This window comes from Scyliorhinus torazame, chromosome 17, assembly GCF_047496885.1.
Source record: "Scyliorhinus torazame isolate Kashiwa2021f chromosome 17, sScyTor2.1, whole genome shotgun sequence".
NCBI classification, from domain to species: domain Eukaryota; kingdom Metazoa; phylum Chordata; class Chondrichthyes; order Carcharhiniformes; family Scyliorhinidae; genus Scyliorhinus; species Scyliorhinus torazame.
Genome location: NC_092723.1, coordinates 19930794 through 19950544, shown reverse-complemented (window position 1 = coordinate 19950544; position 19751 = coordinate 19930794). Strand labels below are relative to the sequence as shown.

Below are 19751 nucleotides of genomic sequence, written 5' to 3'. Positions count from 1 at the left end.
GGGAGGAAATAAGTAGAATAATTATGACTATAATGGGGCTAAAGGCCAATAGGTCTCCTGGACCTGATGGGTTGCATCCTAGTATATTAAAGAAAGTAGCTGCAGAGATAGTAGAGACACGGGTAGTAATCTTCCAAGAATCCTTAAATTCTGGAGAAGTCCCAGAGGTTTGGAAAACTGTCAATGTAAGACTTTTTTTAATAAGGGAGAGAGACAAAAAAAAACAGCTAACTACAGGCCAGTTGACACCTGTATTTGGGAAAATGTCCATTATAAAGGATGTAATAGAGCATTTTGAAATACGTTAATATAATCAAGCAGAGTCACTAGGCTTCCTGAAGGAGAAATCATGCGTGATAAATTAAGCAAGATAGATATCTTGTGTCCATAGATCCCTGAAGATAGGGTTGTGGAAAAGGCAGATGGGACCTTGTTTATCAATCGAGGCATAGATTACAAAAGCAGGGAGGTCATGTTGGAATTGTATAGAACTTTAGTGAGGCCACAGCTGGAGTAGAGTGCAGTTCAGGTCGCCATATTATAGGAAGGATGTGATTGCACTGGAACGGGTGCAGAGGTGATTTATCAGGTTGTTCCCTGGGGTGGAACATTGAAGTTATGAAGAGAGGTTGGATAGGCTTGGTTTTTTTTTGTTGCTGGAGCAAAGAAGACAGGACTAACCTGATCCGAGGTGTATAAGATTGAGGGACATGGACAGGATGGATAGGAAGCCGCTATTCCCCTTAGTTGTAGGGTCAGTCATGGGGGTACACCGGTTCAAGGTGAAGGGCAGAAGGTTTAAGGGGAATTTGAGGAAAATTGATTGTACCCAGAGGGTGGTGGTGGTCTGGAATGCACTGTCTGGGAGGGTCGCAGAGGCGATTGCTTCACATCCTTTGAAAAGTATTTGGATGAGTACTTGACACGTCATAACAATCAAGGCTGTGGGCCAAGTGCTGGCAAATGGGATTAGGTAAGCATGTAAGGTGTTTGTTGTGGGTCGGGGCAGACTCGATGGGCCGAAGGGCCTCTTCTGCACTGTTATTCTGCGATTCTGTGATATTAGGGGACCAGTAGATGCAATACACTTGGATTTCCAAAAAAGTGTTTGATAAGGTACCGCACAAAAGTCTACTTAAGATAAAACCCCATGGTGTTGGGGCTTGTATATTAGCATGGATAGTGGATTCACTAACAAATAGAAAGTTGGGATAAGAGGGGCAATTTCAGGATGGCAACCTGTAACTAGTGGAGTGCCACCGGGATCGTTGCTGGCGCCATAATTATTTGCAATATACATTGATGCCTTAGACAAGGGAAGTGAATGAATTATTGTCTAATTTATGGATGACACACATCTCGGTGGGAAGAAAGTGGTGAGGATGGCACAGTCTGCAGAGGGATCTCGACAGGTTGTGAGTGGGCAAAAGCTTGGCAGATGAAATATAATGTAGGAAAATGTGAAGTCATGCTCTTTGATAGGAAGAATAAAGGAGCTGAATATTTAAATGGAGAGAAACTGCAGGACAGAGGGATTTGGGGGTTCTTGTACACAAGTCACAAAGCTAGCATGCAAGTTCAGCAGATTATTGGGAAGGCAAATGTTGGCCTTTTATTTCAAAGTGAAGTGAGTATAAAAATTGGGAGCCATGCTAAAGCTATACAAGGCACTAGTTAGACCACACCTGGAAAAAATAAATGGGTTTGTTCCCCTTACCTAAGGAAGGATATACTGGCATTGGAGGCAGTCCAAAGAAAGTTCGCTATGTTGATCCCGGGTATGGACAGATTTTCTTTTGAGGAGAGGGTGAGTAGGTTGGACCTGTACTCATTGGAGTTTAGAAGAATGAGAGGTGACCTTATTGAGACGTGTCTGATTCTCGGGGGGCATAACAGGATGGATACTGAGGAGGAGCTTCCCCTTGTGGGAATCTAGGACTCTCAGTGAAAGGGGTCGCCTATTTAAGGCAGAAATTAAGAGGCATTTCCTCTCTTGGAGGGTTGTGAATCTGAAGAATTCTTTCTGCAGAGAGCAGTAGAGGCTGGGTCGTTCAGTATGTTCAAGGCTGAGCTACAAATTTTTATTCCAGAGAATCAAGGGTTATGGGATATGGCCTTATGAGCACTTTATGATTAGTGATGGTGCTTATAGACCAATTTTCTAGCAAAGCTGGTGTTGACCAACTTGGTTCAACAACGTGAAGTGTTCTAACAGATTTGTATTGAGAGGATGTTGAAATGCTGGCATTTCTGTGTAAATCCATTTTATTGAATCTGGGAGTTGAACAGTTGACCTAGCTCACAGCATTCTGCCAATACCACTATGGTAGTCTAATGTCTAATGATCTGTTGTTAGGCGATGTATAAATTGTCTGAGGTGACTCATCCTCACTACGCTGAGATCAGGGACGTGGTTTATGTCCTCCCATTCCGTGACACTTGCATATCATAGTTTCTTCAAGTTCTACAGAGCTGTATTTAATAATTAATGTTGCAGGGCAGTTAAATTATATCTCCGTATTTTCCCCTTCGTATCTTGATAAACCTTGAAGCAAAAGATTGAACAAGAAGTTGATCTCGTTGCCAAATGTGAGAAAGGTGACGAGTTCGGAGTGTTTTCCTTCAGGGTATGACGCAGAGTTAATCTATGCAATGTGTTCACTTCTTCCCCCAGTTTCTCTGAATCCTCCTTGTACACGCTCTTGAAATTATCCAAAAAAGGAAATGGATCAGGATATCTCTCTCTCAGGTGGATCCTATTCTGGATCAATTCCCTTTCTACAAACAACCGCTTTTGAACAGATTTGCATGTAATTGGAGTGATCTCCATGTTCCAATATAGAAACTGTACACACCGCAAGCAAATGAGGTTGGTGAAGAATCAAATAGAAGCACACTATGCTGGAATTACTCCGGTTTGGCAGTATCTGTGGAAAGAGAAACGTTTTGGGTTGGGAGAATCCGCACTTTGCTAAATCTATGTTGCAGAGTTTATTACATGGCTCCTCTGCTTCAGGGGTGAGAGTATACGCTGGAATGACTTCAAGCAAGGTCTGTGCTTGAAAACCAGTCACCCTCTGACAGTGGATACCACTGAAACTGGTTAGTATTGAGACCAATCTCAAACTTCTGTCTCGAGTGAAGCTCTATAATTGCAACTGGGCTGCAAGTCAACTATAAACCTGGTCTTAGCAGTAGAATATGACCAGGACTATGAAGCATAGTTGTGCGCAACAGTGAAAATGGGCTATTTAACTTTGTGGTAGTGCCCTTGACCTGGTGGTGGCAGATGTTAAACTGTAGTAAACAAATGTATTCAGTAGTGTTTTTTTTTAATATTCCATATCGAAAGACTTGCATTGACAAAGGATCTTCAAGACCTGCGGGCATTCCAACGTGTTTTGCAGCCAACAAGATATTTAATAAAAATATAGTTGCTATTGTAAGTAGTTGCACACATCAAGACCCCACAAGCAGGAATATGTATTAATGTTGGGTGAGGGAAAGGAAAGGACACTGCAGCGATCTCCTCTGCTGCTCTTTAAAATAGTACCTTTCACTTAGGGTGGTCTTAATTCATTGCACATTGCTTCCATCGTTAGCAGACCTGCACCTGCCAGAACGTCACACTAGTGTAACACGGCCCTTGTACATGCTACCTGAGCGTGCAGATGGGGACCTCAGTTTAATGGCTCATCAAAGATGGGCACCTCAGGTGCCACATTTCCATAGTTTTGTGCCGAAGTGTCAAGCTATATTTTGTGCTCAAGTCTGTAGTGTTGAACTTGAACCCCGTAACCTTCTGATTTTAAATGTGCCAGTGCTACAAACCGTCACATTGGGCAGCACGGTGGCATAGTGGTTAACACTGTGGCTTCACAGTGCCAGGGTCCCAGGTTTGATTCCCGGCTTGGGTCACTGCCTGTGCGGCGTCTGCACGTTCTCCCCATGTCTGCGTGGGTTTCCTCCGGGTGCTCCGGTTTCTTCCCACAAGTCCCGAAAGACGTGCTATTAAGTCATTTGGACATTCTGAATTCTCCCTCTGTACCCGAACAGGTGCCGGAATGTGGCGACTCAGGGCTTTTCATAGTAACTTCATTGCAGTGTTAATGTAAGCCAACTTGTGACAATAAAGATTATTATTATTATTATTATTATTTATTATTATTAGTTGACACACTCACCTGTCTGTCTATTTAAAAATGTGAAACCAATTTTTTCCCCTTGCAACAGCCACCCCTTCCCATAGCATGGCACTGCTTGTGGTAATGTGGACGAGTAATCTGGAGGCTCGGGCTAAATCTCTGGGGACGTGGGTTCAAATCCCTTGTAGGATTTAAATTAAATTAATAAATCTGGAATATAAAGCTAGTCCCTGTAATGGCAGCCATGACCACTATCATCGATTGTAAGAAGCCATATGGTTCACTAATGTAAAAGCAAATTACTGCGGATGCTGGAATCTGAAACACAAACCGAAAATACTGGACAATCTCAGCAGGTCTGACAGCATCCAGAGAGAGGGAGAAGGGAGGTTCACTAATGTCCTTTAGGGAAGGAAGTGTGGCCTCCATTGTACTCCACCCACAGCAATGCGGTTGACTCTTAACTGTCCACTGAAATGACATGGCAAGCCATTCAGTTCATGGATGGGCAATAAGTGTTGGCCTTGCCAGCGATGCCGATCTCCCACAAAAGAATAAAGAAAACAACAGCATATCATATGGGAAATTGATATAAACTATGGAAAGAGTGGTTGAACATGCTCTAACCACCAACAGGCTTGCAGATACAATTCAGCTGCCCTTTTAAATTCCAGTGGCCACTTCTATAATGGAGCCTGACTATCAAACTTGTTTTGTTACCCCAATGTGGCATGGTAACGCTGCCAGACTGGAGCATGGCGTCGGAATCGGCGCCGGGCACAAATCGCGATTGATGAGACCACAATCTGATCGGCCATGATCTTATTGAATGGCGAAGCAGACCCGAGGGGGCCAAATGGCTTACTCTTCCTAATTCTTGTGTTCTTCCCATTAGAAAGTTAGAACTTTCTGCCAAGCTAAGCAAGTTATTCAAAACGAGTAAAAATTCTTGCCTGAATGTGGTGCAGTTTGTGCTTTGGCATTTACTTCCAAAGTGTTCATTTTTAAAACTATATTAATGTTTTGACTGGGTACTTGAAGTCCATATATTGGTTCATAAGACCATAAGACATAGGAGCTGAAGTAAGGCCATTCGGCCCATTGAGTCCACTCCACCATTCAATCATGGCTGATTTCAACTCCATTTACCCGCTCTCTCTCCATAGCCCTTAATTCCTTGAGAAATCAAGAATTTATCAACTTCTGTCTTAAAGACACTCAACGTCCCGGCCTCCACCGCCCTCTGTGGCAATGAATTCCACAGACCCACCACTCTCTGGCTGAAGAAATTTCTCCTCATCTCTGTTCTAAAGTGACTCCCTTTTATTCTAAGACTGTGCCCCCGGGTCCTAGTCTCCCCTGCTAATGGAAACAACTTCCCTACGTCCACCCTATCTAAGCCATTCATTATCTTGTAAGTTTCTATTAGATCTCCCCTCAACCTCCTAAACTCCAATGGATATAATCCCAGGATCCTCAGACGTTCATATGTTAGGCCTACCATTCCTGGGATCATCCGTGTGAATCTCTGCTGGATCCGCTCCAGTGCCAGTATGTCCTTCCTGATGTGTGGGGCCCAAAATTGCTCACAGTATTCTAAATGGGGCCTAACTAGTGCTTTATAAAGCTTCAGAAGTACATCCCTGCTTTTATATTCCAAGCCTCTTGAGATAAATGACAACATTGCATTTGCTTTCTTAATTACGGACTCAACCTGCAAGTTTACCTTTAGAGAATCCTGGACTAGGACTCCCAAGTCCCTTTGCACTTCAGCATTATGAATTTTATCACCGTTTAGAAAATAGTCCATGCCTCTATTCTTTTTTCCAAAGTGCAAGACCTCGCACTTGCCCATGTTGAATTTCATCAGCCATTTCTTGGACCACTCTCCTAAACCGTCTAAATCTTTCTGCAGCCTTCCCACCTCCTCAGTGCTACCTGCCCCTCCACCAATCTTTGTATCATCGGCAAACTTAGCCAGAATGCCCTCAGTCCTGTCATCTAGATCGTTAATATATAAAGAGAACAGCTGTGGCCCCAACACTGAACCCTGCGGGACACCACTCGTCACTGGTTGCCATTCCGAAAAAGAACCTTTTATCCCAACTCTCTGCCTTCTGCCTGACAGCCAATCGTCGATCCATGTTAGTACCTTGCCTCGAATACCATGGGCCCTTATTTTACTCAGCAGTCTCCCGTGAGGCACCTTATCAAAGGCCTTTTGGAAGTCAAGATAGATCACATCCATTGGCTCTCCTTGGTCTAACCTATTTGTTATCTCTTCAAAGAACTCTACAGGTTTGTCAGGCACGACCTCCCTTACTAAATACATGCTGACTTGTCCTAATCCGACCCTGCACTTCCAAGAATTTAGAAATCTCATCCTTAACGATGGATTCTAGAATCTTGCCAACAACCGAGGTTAGGCTAATTGGCCTATAATTTTCCATCTTTTTTCTTCTTCCCTTCTTGAACAGGGGGATTACAACAGCGATTTTTCAATCCTCTGGGACTTTCCCTGACTCCAGTGACTTTTGAAAGATCATAACTAACGCCTCCACTATTTCTTCAGCTATCTCCTTTAGAACTCTAGGATGTAGCCCATCTGGGCCCGGAGATTTATCAATTTTTAGACCTCTTAGTTTCTCCTAGCACTTTCTCCTTTGTGATGGCTACCATATTCAACTCTGCCCCCTGACTCTCCTGAATTGTTGGGATATTATTCATGTCTTCTACTGTGAAGACTGACGCAAAGTACTTATTTAGTTCCTCAGCTATTTCCTTGTCTCCCATCACTAGATTACCAGTGTCATTTTGAAGCGGCCCAATGTCTACTTTTGCCTCCCGTTTGTTTTTAATGTATTTAAAGAAACTTTTACTATCATTCCTAATATTACTGGCTAGCCTACCTTCATATTTGACCCTCTTCTTCCTTATTTCTCTCTTTGTTATCCTCCCTGTTTGGTTTTGTAGCCTTCCCAATCTTCTGACTTCCCACTACTCTTTGCCACATTATAGGCTTTGTCTTTTGCTTTGATGCATTCCCTGACTTCCTTTGTCAACCATGGCTGCCTAATCCCCTCTCTGATAACCTTTCTTTTCTTTGGGATGAACCTCTATACTGTGTCCTCAATTATTCCCAGAAACTCCTGCCATTGCTGTTCTACTGTCTTTCCCACTATGCTCTGCTCCCAGTCAGTTTTTGTCAGTTCCTCCCTCATGTCCCTGTAGTTACCTTTATTTAACTGTAACACCTTTACATCTGATTCTCCCTTCTTTCTTTCAAATTGCAGACTGAATTCTACCATGTTATGATCACTGCCTCCTAAGTGTTCCCTTACTTTAAGATCTTTTGTCAAGTTTGGCTCATTACATAACACTAAGTCCAGAATGGCCTGTTCCCTCGTGGGCTCCATCACCAGCTGTTCCAAAAAGCCCTCCTGTAAACATTCAATGAATTCCCTTTCTTTGGGTCCACTGGCAACATTATTTACCCAGTCCACCTGCATATTGAAGTCCCCCATGATCACTGTGACCTTGCCTTTCTGACATGCCCTTTCTATTTCGTGGTGCATTTTGTGCCCCTGGTCCTGACCACTGTTAGGAGGCCTGTACATAACTCCCATTATGGTTTTTTTTGCCTTTGTGGTTCCTCAACTCTACCCACACAGACTCCACATCATCTGACCCTATGTCGTTTAGTGCTATTGATTTAATTTCATTCCTAATTAACAAGGCAACCCCGCCCCCTCTGCCTACCTCTCTGTCTTTTCGATAGGTTGTGAATCCCTGGATGTTTAAATGCCAGTCCTGAACCCCCTGCAACCACGTCTCTGTGATGCCTGCAACATTATACCTGCCAGTCACAATCTGGGCCACAAGCTCATCTACCTTGTTCCGTACACTGTGCGCATTTAAATATAGCACCTTTAATTCTCTATTGACCGTCCCTTTTTGTTTTCTTAGTGTGGTGGACCTTGGTTTACTGAGCCTTTCCATACACTGTCATATTTTGTGAGATGGGGACTATCGTAACCTCTCCTGAGGTTCAGCATATAATCATCTTTCAAAACTTATTTTACATGACAAACTTTTGACCATTTCAGATTCTGATTGAAATCAAAAAGCAATTTGATTTTTGTAGATGTGAATTGGGGAGGTTAAATTGACTGGACATTGTGAAGACATTGACGGACAATTGTGTATTTTTAAAAGAGTACCCAATTGTTTTTTCCAATTAAGGGGCAATTTAGCATGGCCAATCCACCTAACCAGCACATCTTTGGGCTACTTTGTATCGTTTAAAAGGACAAATTAGCAGGTTATAGAATCCCTACAGTGCAGGAGGTCATTTGGCCCATCATGTTTGCACCAACCCTCCGAAAGAGCACCCTACCTATGCCCACTCCTTCCGCCCTATCCCTGTAACCTCGCACATCTTTGGACAGTGAGACGAAACCCACGCAGACACGGAGAATGTGCAAAATCCACACGGACAGTGACCCAGGGCCAGGATTCGAACCCAGGTCCTCAGCGCCGTAGTCACAGTGCTAACCACTGTGCCAAGTGCCACCCCTATTGATGGACAATTGAGTTCAATTCCTGCATCAGCCATAATTAGCGGTATCCATTAAGAGGAAGAGAGTTTCTCTTTTAATACCTACCTGCATCTGTTGGAATGGATGGAGGGATGATTTCCATAATGCTACTCTAATGAAATTGTCAACCCATTTTGTAAAGGACCGGTTTTTAAATGGACGAAATGCTCAAGTTGGGGAAAATCACTTCCAGTACAGAAGAAGCCTTTCACTTAGCTTGACATTCCTGTGTGACCCTTTTGAATTGGCTGTGCACTTTACTCCCACATCCAACTTTATACCCATAACCTGTGGTTAACACTATCTCGCAGTGCCACGCATCTGGGTCCGATTCCAGCCTTGGGTGACTGTGTGGAGTTTGCACTTTCTCCCTGTGTCTGCGTGGGTTTCCTACCACAGTCCAAAGATGTGCAGGTTAGGTGAGGTTACAGGGATAGGGCGGAAGGAGTGGGCCTAGGTAGGGTGCTCTTTCAGAGGGTTGGTGCAGACATGATGGGCCGAATGACTTCCTGCACTGTAGGGATTCCATAACCTGCTAATTTGTCCTTTTAAATGATACAAAGTAAGCAAGATTTAATGATCTGCCCTTCGTCAATCACAGCGACTTTGCAGAAGAGTTTATTTTGTAGAAAATGACTTGTGCACAAATCACAGCCCTGTTTGAATTACAGTTCAAATGAAGTATCTAAAAGTGATACGGTAGTATCTGTTTAAATCTTCCTTCATATTGACGAAACCGATTAAAGAAAAATCTTGAAATATTGTCGCATGTTGTTTTAAAACTCTTTATTTTGTGTCTTATCCTGTAGACCCTTGCCCTGCCTGACTTGTCATACAAGTTTTCAGGTTATGTAGTAATGCTGAAAAAATGTACTCCATTAATTGAGGCTCCTGTAATTGCATGCAAGCTACTAAAAAAAACAGGCTGTATGCCTGTTTCTGCCTTGTCGTCCTATTCCCCTTGTCTTGTGTATATTTATTTAATATTTAGGGTGTCTTAATGCTGCAATTCAGGTTCCCACACCACTGGGGATGAACCTTATTTACACTAAACTCTTGCTTAACTGGAACTTTAATCATCCTGTTTAGGGAAATAAAAATAGAAAATGCCAAACGCTCAGCAGATCTGACAGCCCAAATCTTTTGAGTCCAATCTGACCCCGAAGTGTCCAACTGGACTCTACACTAACCCTGTTTCTCTCTGTGCAGATACTGCCAGATTTGCTGTGTTTTATTTCAGCATTTTCTGTTTCAGATTTCCAACAGCTGTAGTACTTGGCTTTTATTGTGCTCCTGCCTGGACAACCAAATACACACAGCTGCCTCCTGACAGCCAGGAATTTAAACGTTTAGATGGTGGGATAGGGACAATCCCTGTTCTCAACATGGGTGTTGAGGCAAGATAGGCTTTAAAATGTATCTTGATGGTCCAGTGCTTGGTTTGATGACCTGCTAGATTTGCCTATGCTATTGAGTATCAACGTTTATCATTGTATGGTGACTTTGTCTCGTTCTGTTCAGTCTGAAGGCAGGTTTAAGCCCCAATCTAGATTTACACGACAATTTGGCATTAGTGGAAAGCCAAATCTCTGTGCAAAGTGTACACCAACTTCTTTCAGCTAATGTGTTTGTTCTAATCTTAGTTCTCATTGCAGATCATAAAATGTTTCCTTGTTCATGTCCACCTCTTATAAGGTGACCAATGCTATGTGGTAGCGCAGTGAATTCTGCACTTGTAACCCAGAGTTCATTACTTCATTGTTCATCATGGTGAGAGATTAAATTGAATTCAACATATTTTGGTTCTAGCCGAGAAATACCAAGAGAAATGATCATGACATTTTCTGGATTGTCAAAAAAATTCTGCCGGCAATTGGAAGCAATTCCCTGCCAGCAGGTGGCGTAAAGGCTGGGGCTGGAATCGGCATTAAAGAGCCTGACGAGCTGAAGCTGCTTTTAAGTGCTCCACTCACCACACTAATTGCAACCGCTAAGATGGCTCCGAGAAGGACTATCTCCCTGTATTTCAGGAGTCTGACCCACTGCTGGATGCAAATGATGAAATGAGGGGCAACTTCTTCCCAGGGTGGGCAGCAGACTCGAGCCCACCTTCCTGAACAGTGCCTGAGTGGGGATGGCAGAGGCAGTCAGTGCTGCCAGCCTCGCCAGGCGATGATTTGTTGTGATCCTGAGGAGTGTGGGTCACTGTTGAAGCAATTGTCCTGAGAGGGGCAGTGTGCCAGGGAGGGTTCCAAAGACCACGGTGCAGGCATCCTTTGGGGAGCTCTGCTAATCCCCTGCTGCTTCTGTAGTGCGGCTGAGTTTCTGAGGAGTGCCAAAGCCTGGTGGGCCAGTGATTGAGCATGGCTACGCCCATCCCTTTGATACACTGAGGTATGAGGATTTCCAGAGGAGCGGCCTGGGTGGGCTCCCACATCCCCAGAGGCTGAACATTTACTTTGAGCAGTCAGCAGTGTGAGCAGCCAGGAACCTGTAAGTAGCACCAGAGGGGTGTGTTTAAATCACTGCAGCAATGGCGCTCTGAGCCAGGCCACCCTGATCCTGACGAGGGAGCCCTGAGTGCATGGACTTGGCACCAGGCTGTTCCCTGCTTCTCTTTTCCCCCCTCCCCCCCCCCCCCCCCCCCCCCCCTCTCCCCAGCAAGCCTGACATTTAGAGTTCTTTAATCCTCTCACTCCCCCTCAGCAGCTGTGGTGCTCAGTCCCCACTTGTTAATACTTGCACCCGCGTGACTTCCACCCAAGAGGGTTGGAGCATTGCGGAGGCATGGAGCATGAAGTGACAAGCCCGCTAATGAGATTTAAATCTCCAACGCTGCCAGACCTGAGCATGGCGTCTGAATCAGTGCTGAGCGCAAATGCAATTTTTCCTGCGTGCTATTCTCCGCCCGACTGCCGTTCTCGTTGCCGGCGGCAGGAAATAGCGAATTACATAGGAGATTTATCAGAGCGCTTCCAGGGATGAGGGTTTTAGCGATGGAGTTAGGCTGGAGAAGATGGAGTTGTTTTATTGAAACAAAGGAAATTGAGAGATTTGGTAGCGATGTCCACAAATAACAGATTTCAGTAAGGTAGCCAAATAAAATTGTTCCCACATAAGGAGTAGTGGTTAGATATTATGGGCGACACTGTGGCTTCACAGTGCCAGGACCCGGGTTCGATTCCCGGCTTGGGTCACTGTCTGTGCGGAGTCCACACGTTCTCCCCGTATCTGCGTGGGTTTCCTCTGGGTGCTCCGGTTTCATCCCACAAGTCCCGAAAGACGTGTTTGTGAGGTGAATTGGACATTCTGAATTCTCCCTCTTGTGTACCCAAATAGACGCCGGAGTGTGGCGACTAGGGGATTTTCACAGTAATTTAATGTAAGCCTACTTATGACACTAATACATATTATTATTTAAGGTTTGAGAAAGAAATGAAAGATGTCAGGAAAGAGTTATTTCTGCAGTGAGTGGTAATGACCTAGTACTTGCTGTTTATAAAGGTGGTGGGAATGGAGACAATGAATGATTTCAGAAGGAAATTTTATGGGCTCTTGAGGAAAATAAACATACAGGGCTGGAGTGGGACTGATTGGATACTCTACAGAATCATCACACACTTGATAGGCTGAATGGCCTCCTTGTGTACCTTACTGACTTCTTGGCACTCAAGTGTTGTGGTTCTTTGGAATTCGGTACTCCAGAAAAGTGTGAGTGCTCAGTCATTGAATATGGAGATAGCCTGGGGAGATGGAGTTGAAATAGGTCAGCCAAGAATGTATTGACTGGTGAAGCAGGCTCCAAGGGCCAAATGACCTTAAAGTTCTTATGTTGTTGACTTAATGCTATTAGAGTGGTCCAGCAAGCTTCTATTCAATTGTAAATCAATTGCTACTAAACAGAATTGTAATAAAAAATTATTAATAGCCATCATGGGACCAACAGCACAAGTTCACAGGGAAGTCCCAGTTCTAGGCAATTAAGGATGGAGAAACGTGGCCACATCCAAGAATTAATTATGCAAAATGTTGTACCAAGGGGCTTTGATCCCAATTGTATAAAGCCATAAATCCGGAAAGCCCATTCTCTCAACAATGGTCGTGCATACTCAGATTATTAAATCACTGCCTGGCCCGTGGCAAGTCATGGGAATTTGTCACAGCTCAAGCCAGCGGGCTGATCTATTCAAGAAAGTTTTCATGTTGTGCTGTATAACATGTTCAACCTCCAAGTCTCACATTGCAATTCTGAGTAAGTGTAAACAAGGCAGGGTACTTGATGTTTTCTTAATGAAGTTTGCTTACACAAATTAGTGCTATAACTGAGGTGCTTATGTGTCGCGATAATGATGCTGATGCCTTGGTATTGAGAAAAATGAATCTGGATGTCAATTTGGTGCCTAAGTTAAACCATTTTGGAGAAACCAGACAGCAAATGTGCTGCAATCATTTTGCCCCCCCCCCCCCCCCCCCCCCATGCACCCCACCACCCAGTTGGCGGTACTATTATTGCATTATATGGCATGTGGATGCTCGGTTGTTCTGGAAAATTTGAAGTGCTCAGTTTTCAGTTGATGTAAATAAAGTCGGAAGCTGGTAAAATTCTGCAGAGTGTAACTCTCCTCCTGACTCCCCAAAGCCTGTTGACATCGACAAGGCACAAGATAGGAGTGTGATGGAATACTCTTGACGTGCCGAGATGTGTGCAGCTCCATCAACACAAGCAGCCTGATACCATCCAGTACCAACAGACGGTCTGACTGGCACCCCTTCCAGAATCTCACAATTGAATCACAGAATCCACCTTCAACATCCACACCGCTGATGCACAGTGACAGCCGTGTGTACCATCTACAAGATGCACTGCAGCAACTCACCAAAGTTTCTTTTGATAGCACCCTCCAACCTGTGGCTCCTACCATCCAGAAGGACAAAGGCAACCGATGCATGGTAATAACATCACCTGCAAATTTGCTTCCAAGCCACTCACTGTCCTGACTTGGAACTATGTTGCTGTTCCTTCTCTGTCCATGATTCAAAATTCTTGAACTCCCTAACAACACTGGATGTTTGTTTCTACAACACATCGACTGTAGCAGTTCAATAAGGCAGCTCGCCACCACGTTCTCGAGGATAATTAGTGCTGGGCAGTAAATGCTGGCCTAGCTAACGACCTCTATATCCCATGAACAAATAAAAATAAAAAAAACTACTCTTCACTTCACATCCTACTCTTAATGAAAAATCTGTTTGTCATTCTGGTTGATACCCTGGGGCTTGCTGTGTCTGGGAATCTGACCAGTTAGGCGGCCCCCATAGCTTTGACTCTGACACTACTCTCTATTCCTATAATTAAATGCGAATGACATTATTCCAGTCAATACAAATATAGAGCATTCAGCTTTTCACTTTGCAGATGGCAAAATGGAATAATGAAAATTAATTGATTTGGGATGTCCGAGTCTGTGCCTTGTCACTAACACTGCTGCTTCTATTTTCCTCCAGGTCCCGATGATTCTAGTTGGCAATAAATGCGACTTGGAAGATGAGCGAGTAGTGGGCAAAGAACAGGGCCAGAACCTAGCAAGACAATGGAACAACTGTGCCTTTTTAGAGTCTTCTGCAAAGTCGAAGATCAATGTTAATGAGGTAAAGCTAAATATTCATACCTGGGGTTTGAGGTTGAACATAAAATTAGTTGCGCTGGTCACAGTCCAGAACTGCACCTCCATTTGCAAATGGTATGTTAGCCTTCATTACAAGAGGACTTCAGTACAGGAACAAAGATGTCTCACTGCAGATGTACGGGACCTTGGTGCGACCGCACCTCGAGTATTGTGTCCAGTTTTGGTCTCCGTGCTATGAAAGGATAAATTATGCCATCGAGAGAGTGCAGCAAAGTTTCACCAGACTGATTCCTGGGGTGGCAGGATTGTCATATGAGGAGAGATTGGGTCAACGAGACCTGTATTCCCTGGAGAGGAGAAATGAGACCTATAAAACTTTGACTGGGCTGAACAGACTGGATACAGGGATGATGATGTTTCCTCTGGCTGAGGGCTCTAGAACACAAAGGGTCACAGTCTCGGGATACGGGGTAGGTCATGTAGGATTGAGATGAAGAGAGGGTGGTGAAACTGTGGAATTCTCTATCACAAAAGACTGGAGGCCAAGTCATGAATGTATTTAAAAAGGAAATGGGTTTCTGTACTCCTAAAGGCATCAAAGGTTATGGGGAGCGAATGGGTGTATGGCATTGAGATGGAGGATCTACCATGATTATATTGAATAGTCGAGCAGGCTCCTTATTTTCTGTTTCTTTCAGGGTAATTGGTAATCTCCGTCAGAGAAAAAAGCTGATGAGAATAGGAAAATTGTCGCACTCATGCCCAGGTTGGGTTGAGGCACATATTTAAGGTCGAAAAAGGGACGTTTCACTTTATCTAACCATGATATACCCAGCCTGCGAATGCTTACAGCTGACATTTGGTATGGATAATGGAAAGTGTTCCATTCCCTGGTGGTTTTTACCAACTTTTTTTTTCGCCTTCTGCCTAGGTGAACGCTATTCGGTGTTCAGTCTGACCAGAACATTATTTATCCTTGTAGGATAAAGGCCTCTACTAACTTGGCAATATATTCTTTATAACTTAAATAATTATTTTGCCGTGTTTGTACCGTAGCTGTATTAAATGGGGTAGCGTTTCCACTTTGGGCATAGTTGGCTTGATTCAAGTTTCCATTCATTCATTTGCTTCATCACAAATTTAAAGTCTTAAATGAACCAGTGCAATTTTTACTCACTTGCATTCATGTAGGAAGAACTCCATTATTTTCAGCTGAAATGCATGTACCGTGAAGCCGTATTATGCAGCAGGTTAATATTGAAACCACTTCCCCGTTTCCTGTGAAATGTTGCCCCTCCCCCACACCATGACCTTTGCTCAAAACCATGTTTCTAATTATTTTTCCTCTTTCGGCAGATCTTTTATGACCTGGTCAGGCAGATCAATAGGAAAGCACCAGCGGAAAAGAGTAAAAAGAAGAAATCCCAATGTATGCTGCTTTAAACTTCTGCTTTGCAGCAGGTCTGAGCCAGGTAAGATATCTTGAAAGTGTTGTTCATTACAGCAAAGTTTATTGTTGGTCTGCCAACTGCTGATCAAATATGGCAGTACAGCTTTTTGGGTTCCAGCTTTGGCTGTAATTAATCTTCAATTTACAAGTTTATTTTTTAACTTTTCTTTTGAATTGGTTGGCACTGTTTGCCACTGTCTAGAATTTGGGTCCCAGGGTTGAAATCGATACCGAGCAGAATTCATTCGTGCACCAGGTGCGGTTAAAAGAAAAGCTCTGCTTTCTGAAAATGCACTTAACCAATTCCCTAATGTTTTTCGATGCTGATTGGCTTGATGTATGTTGCCAAGATGTTCTATATTTAATTGCCAAACTGAAGGAGATTAGGAGGCTGTTGAATGCTTTGGTGGTGTTTCATGCACAGAAATGCAGTGCTCACTACTGCTTACTACTTTGAGAGAGTCTAAGGGAGGCACAAGTTCTGCTTCAATTTTCCCACTGGCAAGTTGGGGCAAAATAGAATATCCAAATTGCTATTTCAATAAAATTTATCACGCCTCCCGGAAGTCTTGAAGTGTTTCACATATAAGGAATTGTTTGCAATATGGTGACTGCATTGCAAATTAAATGGCTGATGACATTTGCCTATGCAAGGCAAAGCAGCCCCTTCCACCACCTTTAAACATTCACACTCTCCATTGCCGAGGCAGTGGCAGCAGTGTGTACCATGTACAAGGTATACTGCAGCAACTCAGCAAGGCTCCTTCGACAGCACCTTCCAAACCTGCAACCTCTGTCATCTAGAAGCACAAGGGTATCAAATGCATGGAAACACCATCACTTGCAAGATCCCCTCAAAGCCACATCGCCATCCTGGCTTGGAACTATGTCACATTTCCCTCACTGTTGCTGGTCAGAATCCTGAAACTCCCTAACAACACTGGGTGTAATTAAACCACATGGACTGCAGCAGTTCAAGAAGACCGCTCGCCATCACGTTCTCAAGGGAAATTGGGAATGGGGAATAAATGGGTAAACAAATAAAAATAATACGTCAAGTAGCCAGAGATGTGTTCATTCTCAGGGTTGGTTGAGAGAAGAATGTTGGGCAGCGAACTGGACGAGCACTCCTTCAGATGGTGGGATTTTTAGTGACCACGTGATCCACCAGAATGGATAGATAGCGCCTCGATTTTGCAGACGTTCATATTGTGATGTGCAGTGCCCTCTGCCTTGTGAAAATTCCTATCGACCTCTTTTTGACAGCCTCAGTAACTAAGAATCATTCAACAAATTAAATTGTACATCTCAACACTACCATATCCTGGTGAAGATTTTAGTGTTTTGAAATTGCAGATGCCTGAAATTCTGGTACTGGTTCAAAGTTAACTCGTGCTTTCTCATGCTTTAGGTGCCTTTTCACCAGTTTTAATTCCTGTTTATTGACTCTGGTTTGACCTGTAGTGACTGATCGGGCAAATCTGTGTTTTGACATGAAACCGTGTGTAAGCAGCACCCTCACACAAACAACTTCCTGAGTGTCTCACTCTGAAGAGCAAAGTGAATGTTCTTTGTGTCACTCCTCCACTAGAATTAACACTCATCTACTACAGCTTTATATTTTCCCTCGGAAAGGAAGGGCAGAGTCATAGGATGTATAACACACAAATAGGCTATTGGACCCCACCAGTGTTTATGCTCCAAAAGAACCTCCTCCTTTATCCAATACTGACCATAACCCTCTTATATTTTGTTCTTCAACGTCTGTGTATCTAGCCTCCCCGTAAACATTTTCGACCACTCCCTGTGGCAAATAGTTCCGTTTCCTGGGGAAAGAGGTTTCTTAATTCCCCGACCGATGTTATTGGTGACAGTTTTGTATGATGGCCTCTAGCTATTCCCTTGCCCACAAGAGGAATTATCCTCTATCGAAACCTTCCATCATTTTTAAAACCTCTTTTAGGTTACTCCTCCAACCTCTCTTTTCAAAAGGGACCCCCCCCCCAAAGCTTGTTCGCCCTCCCCAGTCGGTATATCTTTGTGGTGCCATCTTCGTAAGCCATTTTTCTGCACTTTTTCCAGTGCCTCTGTTTATTTATATGGTGACCAGTATTTAACCCTATGGGAAGCTGGAGCTTCACTGAATTAGTTGCTGTGTAAGAGTCAGAAGGGAATATTGCAATCTTGTCCAATTCACAAATTCTATACTCTTGCTCATGTGCTCCTCCGATATTTTCTCTGCCCACTACCTGGCAAGTTGGTCTCCAAATTTATAGTTACAGTAACCAGATCTGCCTGGAATTTCGCCCACTCCCCATCACAGACTGAGATTTGATTAAGAATTCCTTTTGATAGTGTGGGTCTGCAATCTGATTGTCACATATGGATGAAGTTCAGTTTTTGACTGGGATCCTTTAGAAATGTCAAACGTTTGTGCTCCCCCCCCCCCCCCCCCCCCCCCCCCCCCCCCCCCCGTCTGGAGACTTTAGGTGTTGAGACTCCCAACTATTTATCCACTGGCATGGACGGTGCTTGTTTGTTTGTGCCTGTAATGTCACTTTCTATTGAACTTTAAAATGAGGGCCTGTCTGGTTCTGGGAGACTAACCTGGGCTGTTTTTGATATTTACAGGTATGAAGAACCGTTGCCCAATTGGAAAGTGCCAGCATTCCAATTTCAAAAAAAAATTAACATATCTGAAGAGGCTTCACCCGTTTTTATATCTTCGATTTAAACAAAAAAAGATCTCCAGAAGACAGTTTGCACATACTGTTCCTGAAATTTGCCATGTGCATCGCTTGAACAGACAGTATTTTCACCTTTTTGCATAGTGGTTATAGCCAATGTGGATTTAATGATGAGTTTAGTTGTATGATTATACAATAAAGCATGGACACATTTCCAATGTTGTAGATGTTGCAAGTGAAATTAAGAGTTGATTACATATTGGCCTTTTATCATTGCACCTCTTCTCCCTATCGAGCACTAATAGTTCAAGGATAGTTTTTGACATTTTTAGTCCATATTGTTCCTTGATGGACTTATCCCAACAGTTAACATCTACTTTTGGTCATTGTGGCTCCATTTTATATTGGGAAGTTACAAGATCACCTTACTTTCACTATACAATTGTATTCTAATTAAAATGTTTTGTGCATAATGCTTTGGAAAAAATGGGTCTTTTATAGGAAAACTGTGGAAAGCTGATTTCTATGTCTCTCTCAAAGCTGAAATATATTATACTAAACCAACTCTAAACCGGTTTCCTGGGTCTGTTTTATTTCCTCTAGGTTTCTATTTTTTTGAAAGCAATCATGAATAGGCTGTTACATTACAGGTGCGGAAGGGTATATAATTCTTTGTTCTGGACCCCTTGCAGATCCTGGCACTAGTCTGCTGCACACAACATATGTCTTTCCCCTCCAAGGCAATAGGCAATGTTAGGCAGTGGCATCGTGGTATGGTTGTTGGACTAGTAATCCAGAGACCGATGGTAATGATCTGGGGACCTGGGTTTGAATCCCACCACAGCAGGTGATGGAATTTAAACTCAGTAAAATATCTGGAATTAAAATTCTCAGGATGACCATGAAACCCTTGTCGATTGTCGTAAAAACCCATCTGGTTCATTAATGTCCTTTCGGGAAGGAAATCTGCCATCCTTACCTGGTCTGGCCTACATGTCACTCCAGACCCACAGTAAAGTGGTTGATTCTGTCCCCTCAAGGGCAAATAGGGATGGGCAATAAATGCAGACACAGACAGCATTCCACATCCCATGAACGAATAATTTATTTAAAAAAAAAAAAATAGGCTGGCATTTCTCAGCTACAAACAGTCCTGAGCAAGCTTTTAGAGTTCAGGGGCTTGAGTTTGAAAGTTTACCTCCAGTGTCATCGGCATGTTTACACCCAAAATTGTGCTAATTTCA

At 43.5% G+C, this 19751-nt stretch overlaps 1 protein-coding gene across 1 annotated transcript in view; it reads left to right on the top strand.

Annotated features, from left to right (window-relative positions):
- The window catches only part of rap1aa (RAP1A, member of RAS oncogene family a), a 140222-nt gene extending 121144 nt beyond the window's left edge, over window positions 1–19078 (top strand). Inside the window, exons 6-8 of the mRNA XM_072480151.1 lie at window positions 14249–14392; window positions 15727–15842; window positions 18452–19078. Of these exons, the coding sequence (XP_072336252.1) occupies window positions 14249–14392; window positions 15727–15813 (231 nt within the window). The 3' untranslated portion in view covers window positions 15814–15842; window positions 18452–19078. The remainder of the gene's footprint in view (window positions 1–14248; window positions 14393–15726; window positions 15843–18451) is intronic.
- Window positions 19079–19751: the final 673 nt, after the last annotated feature.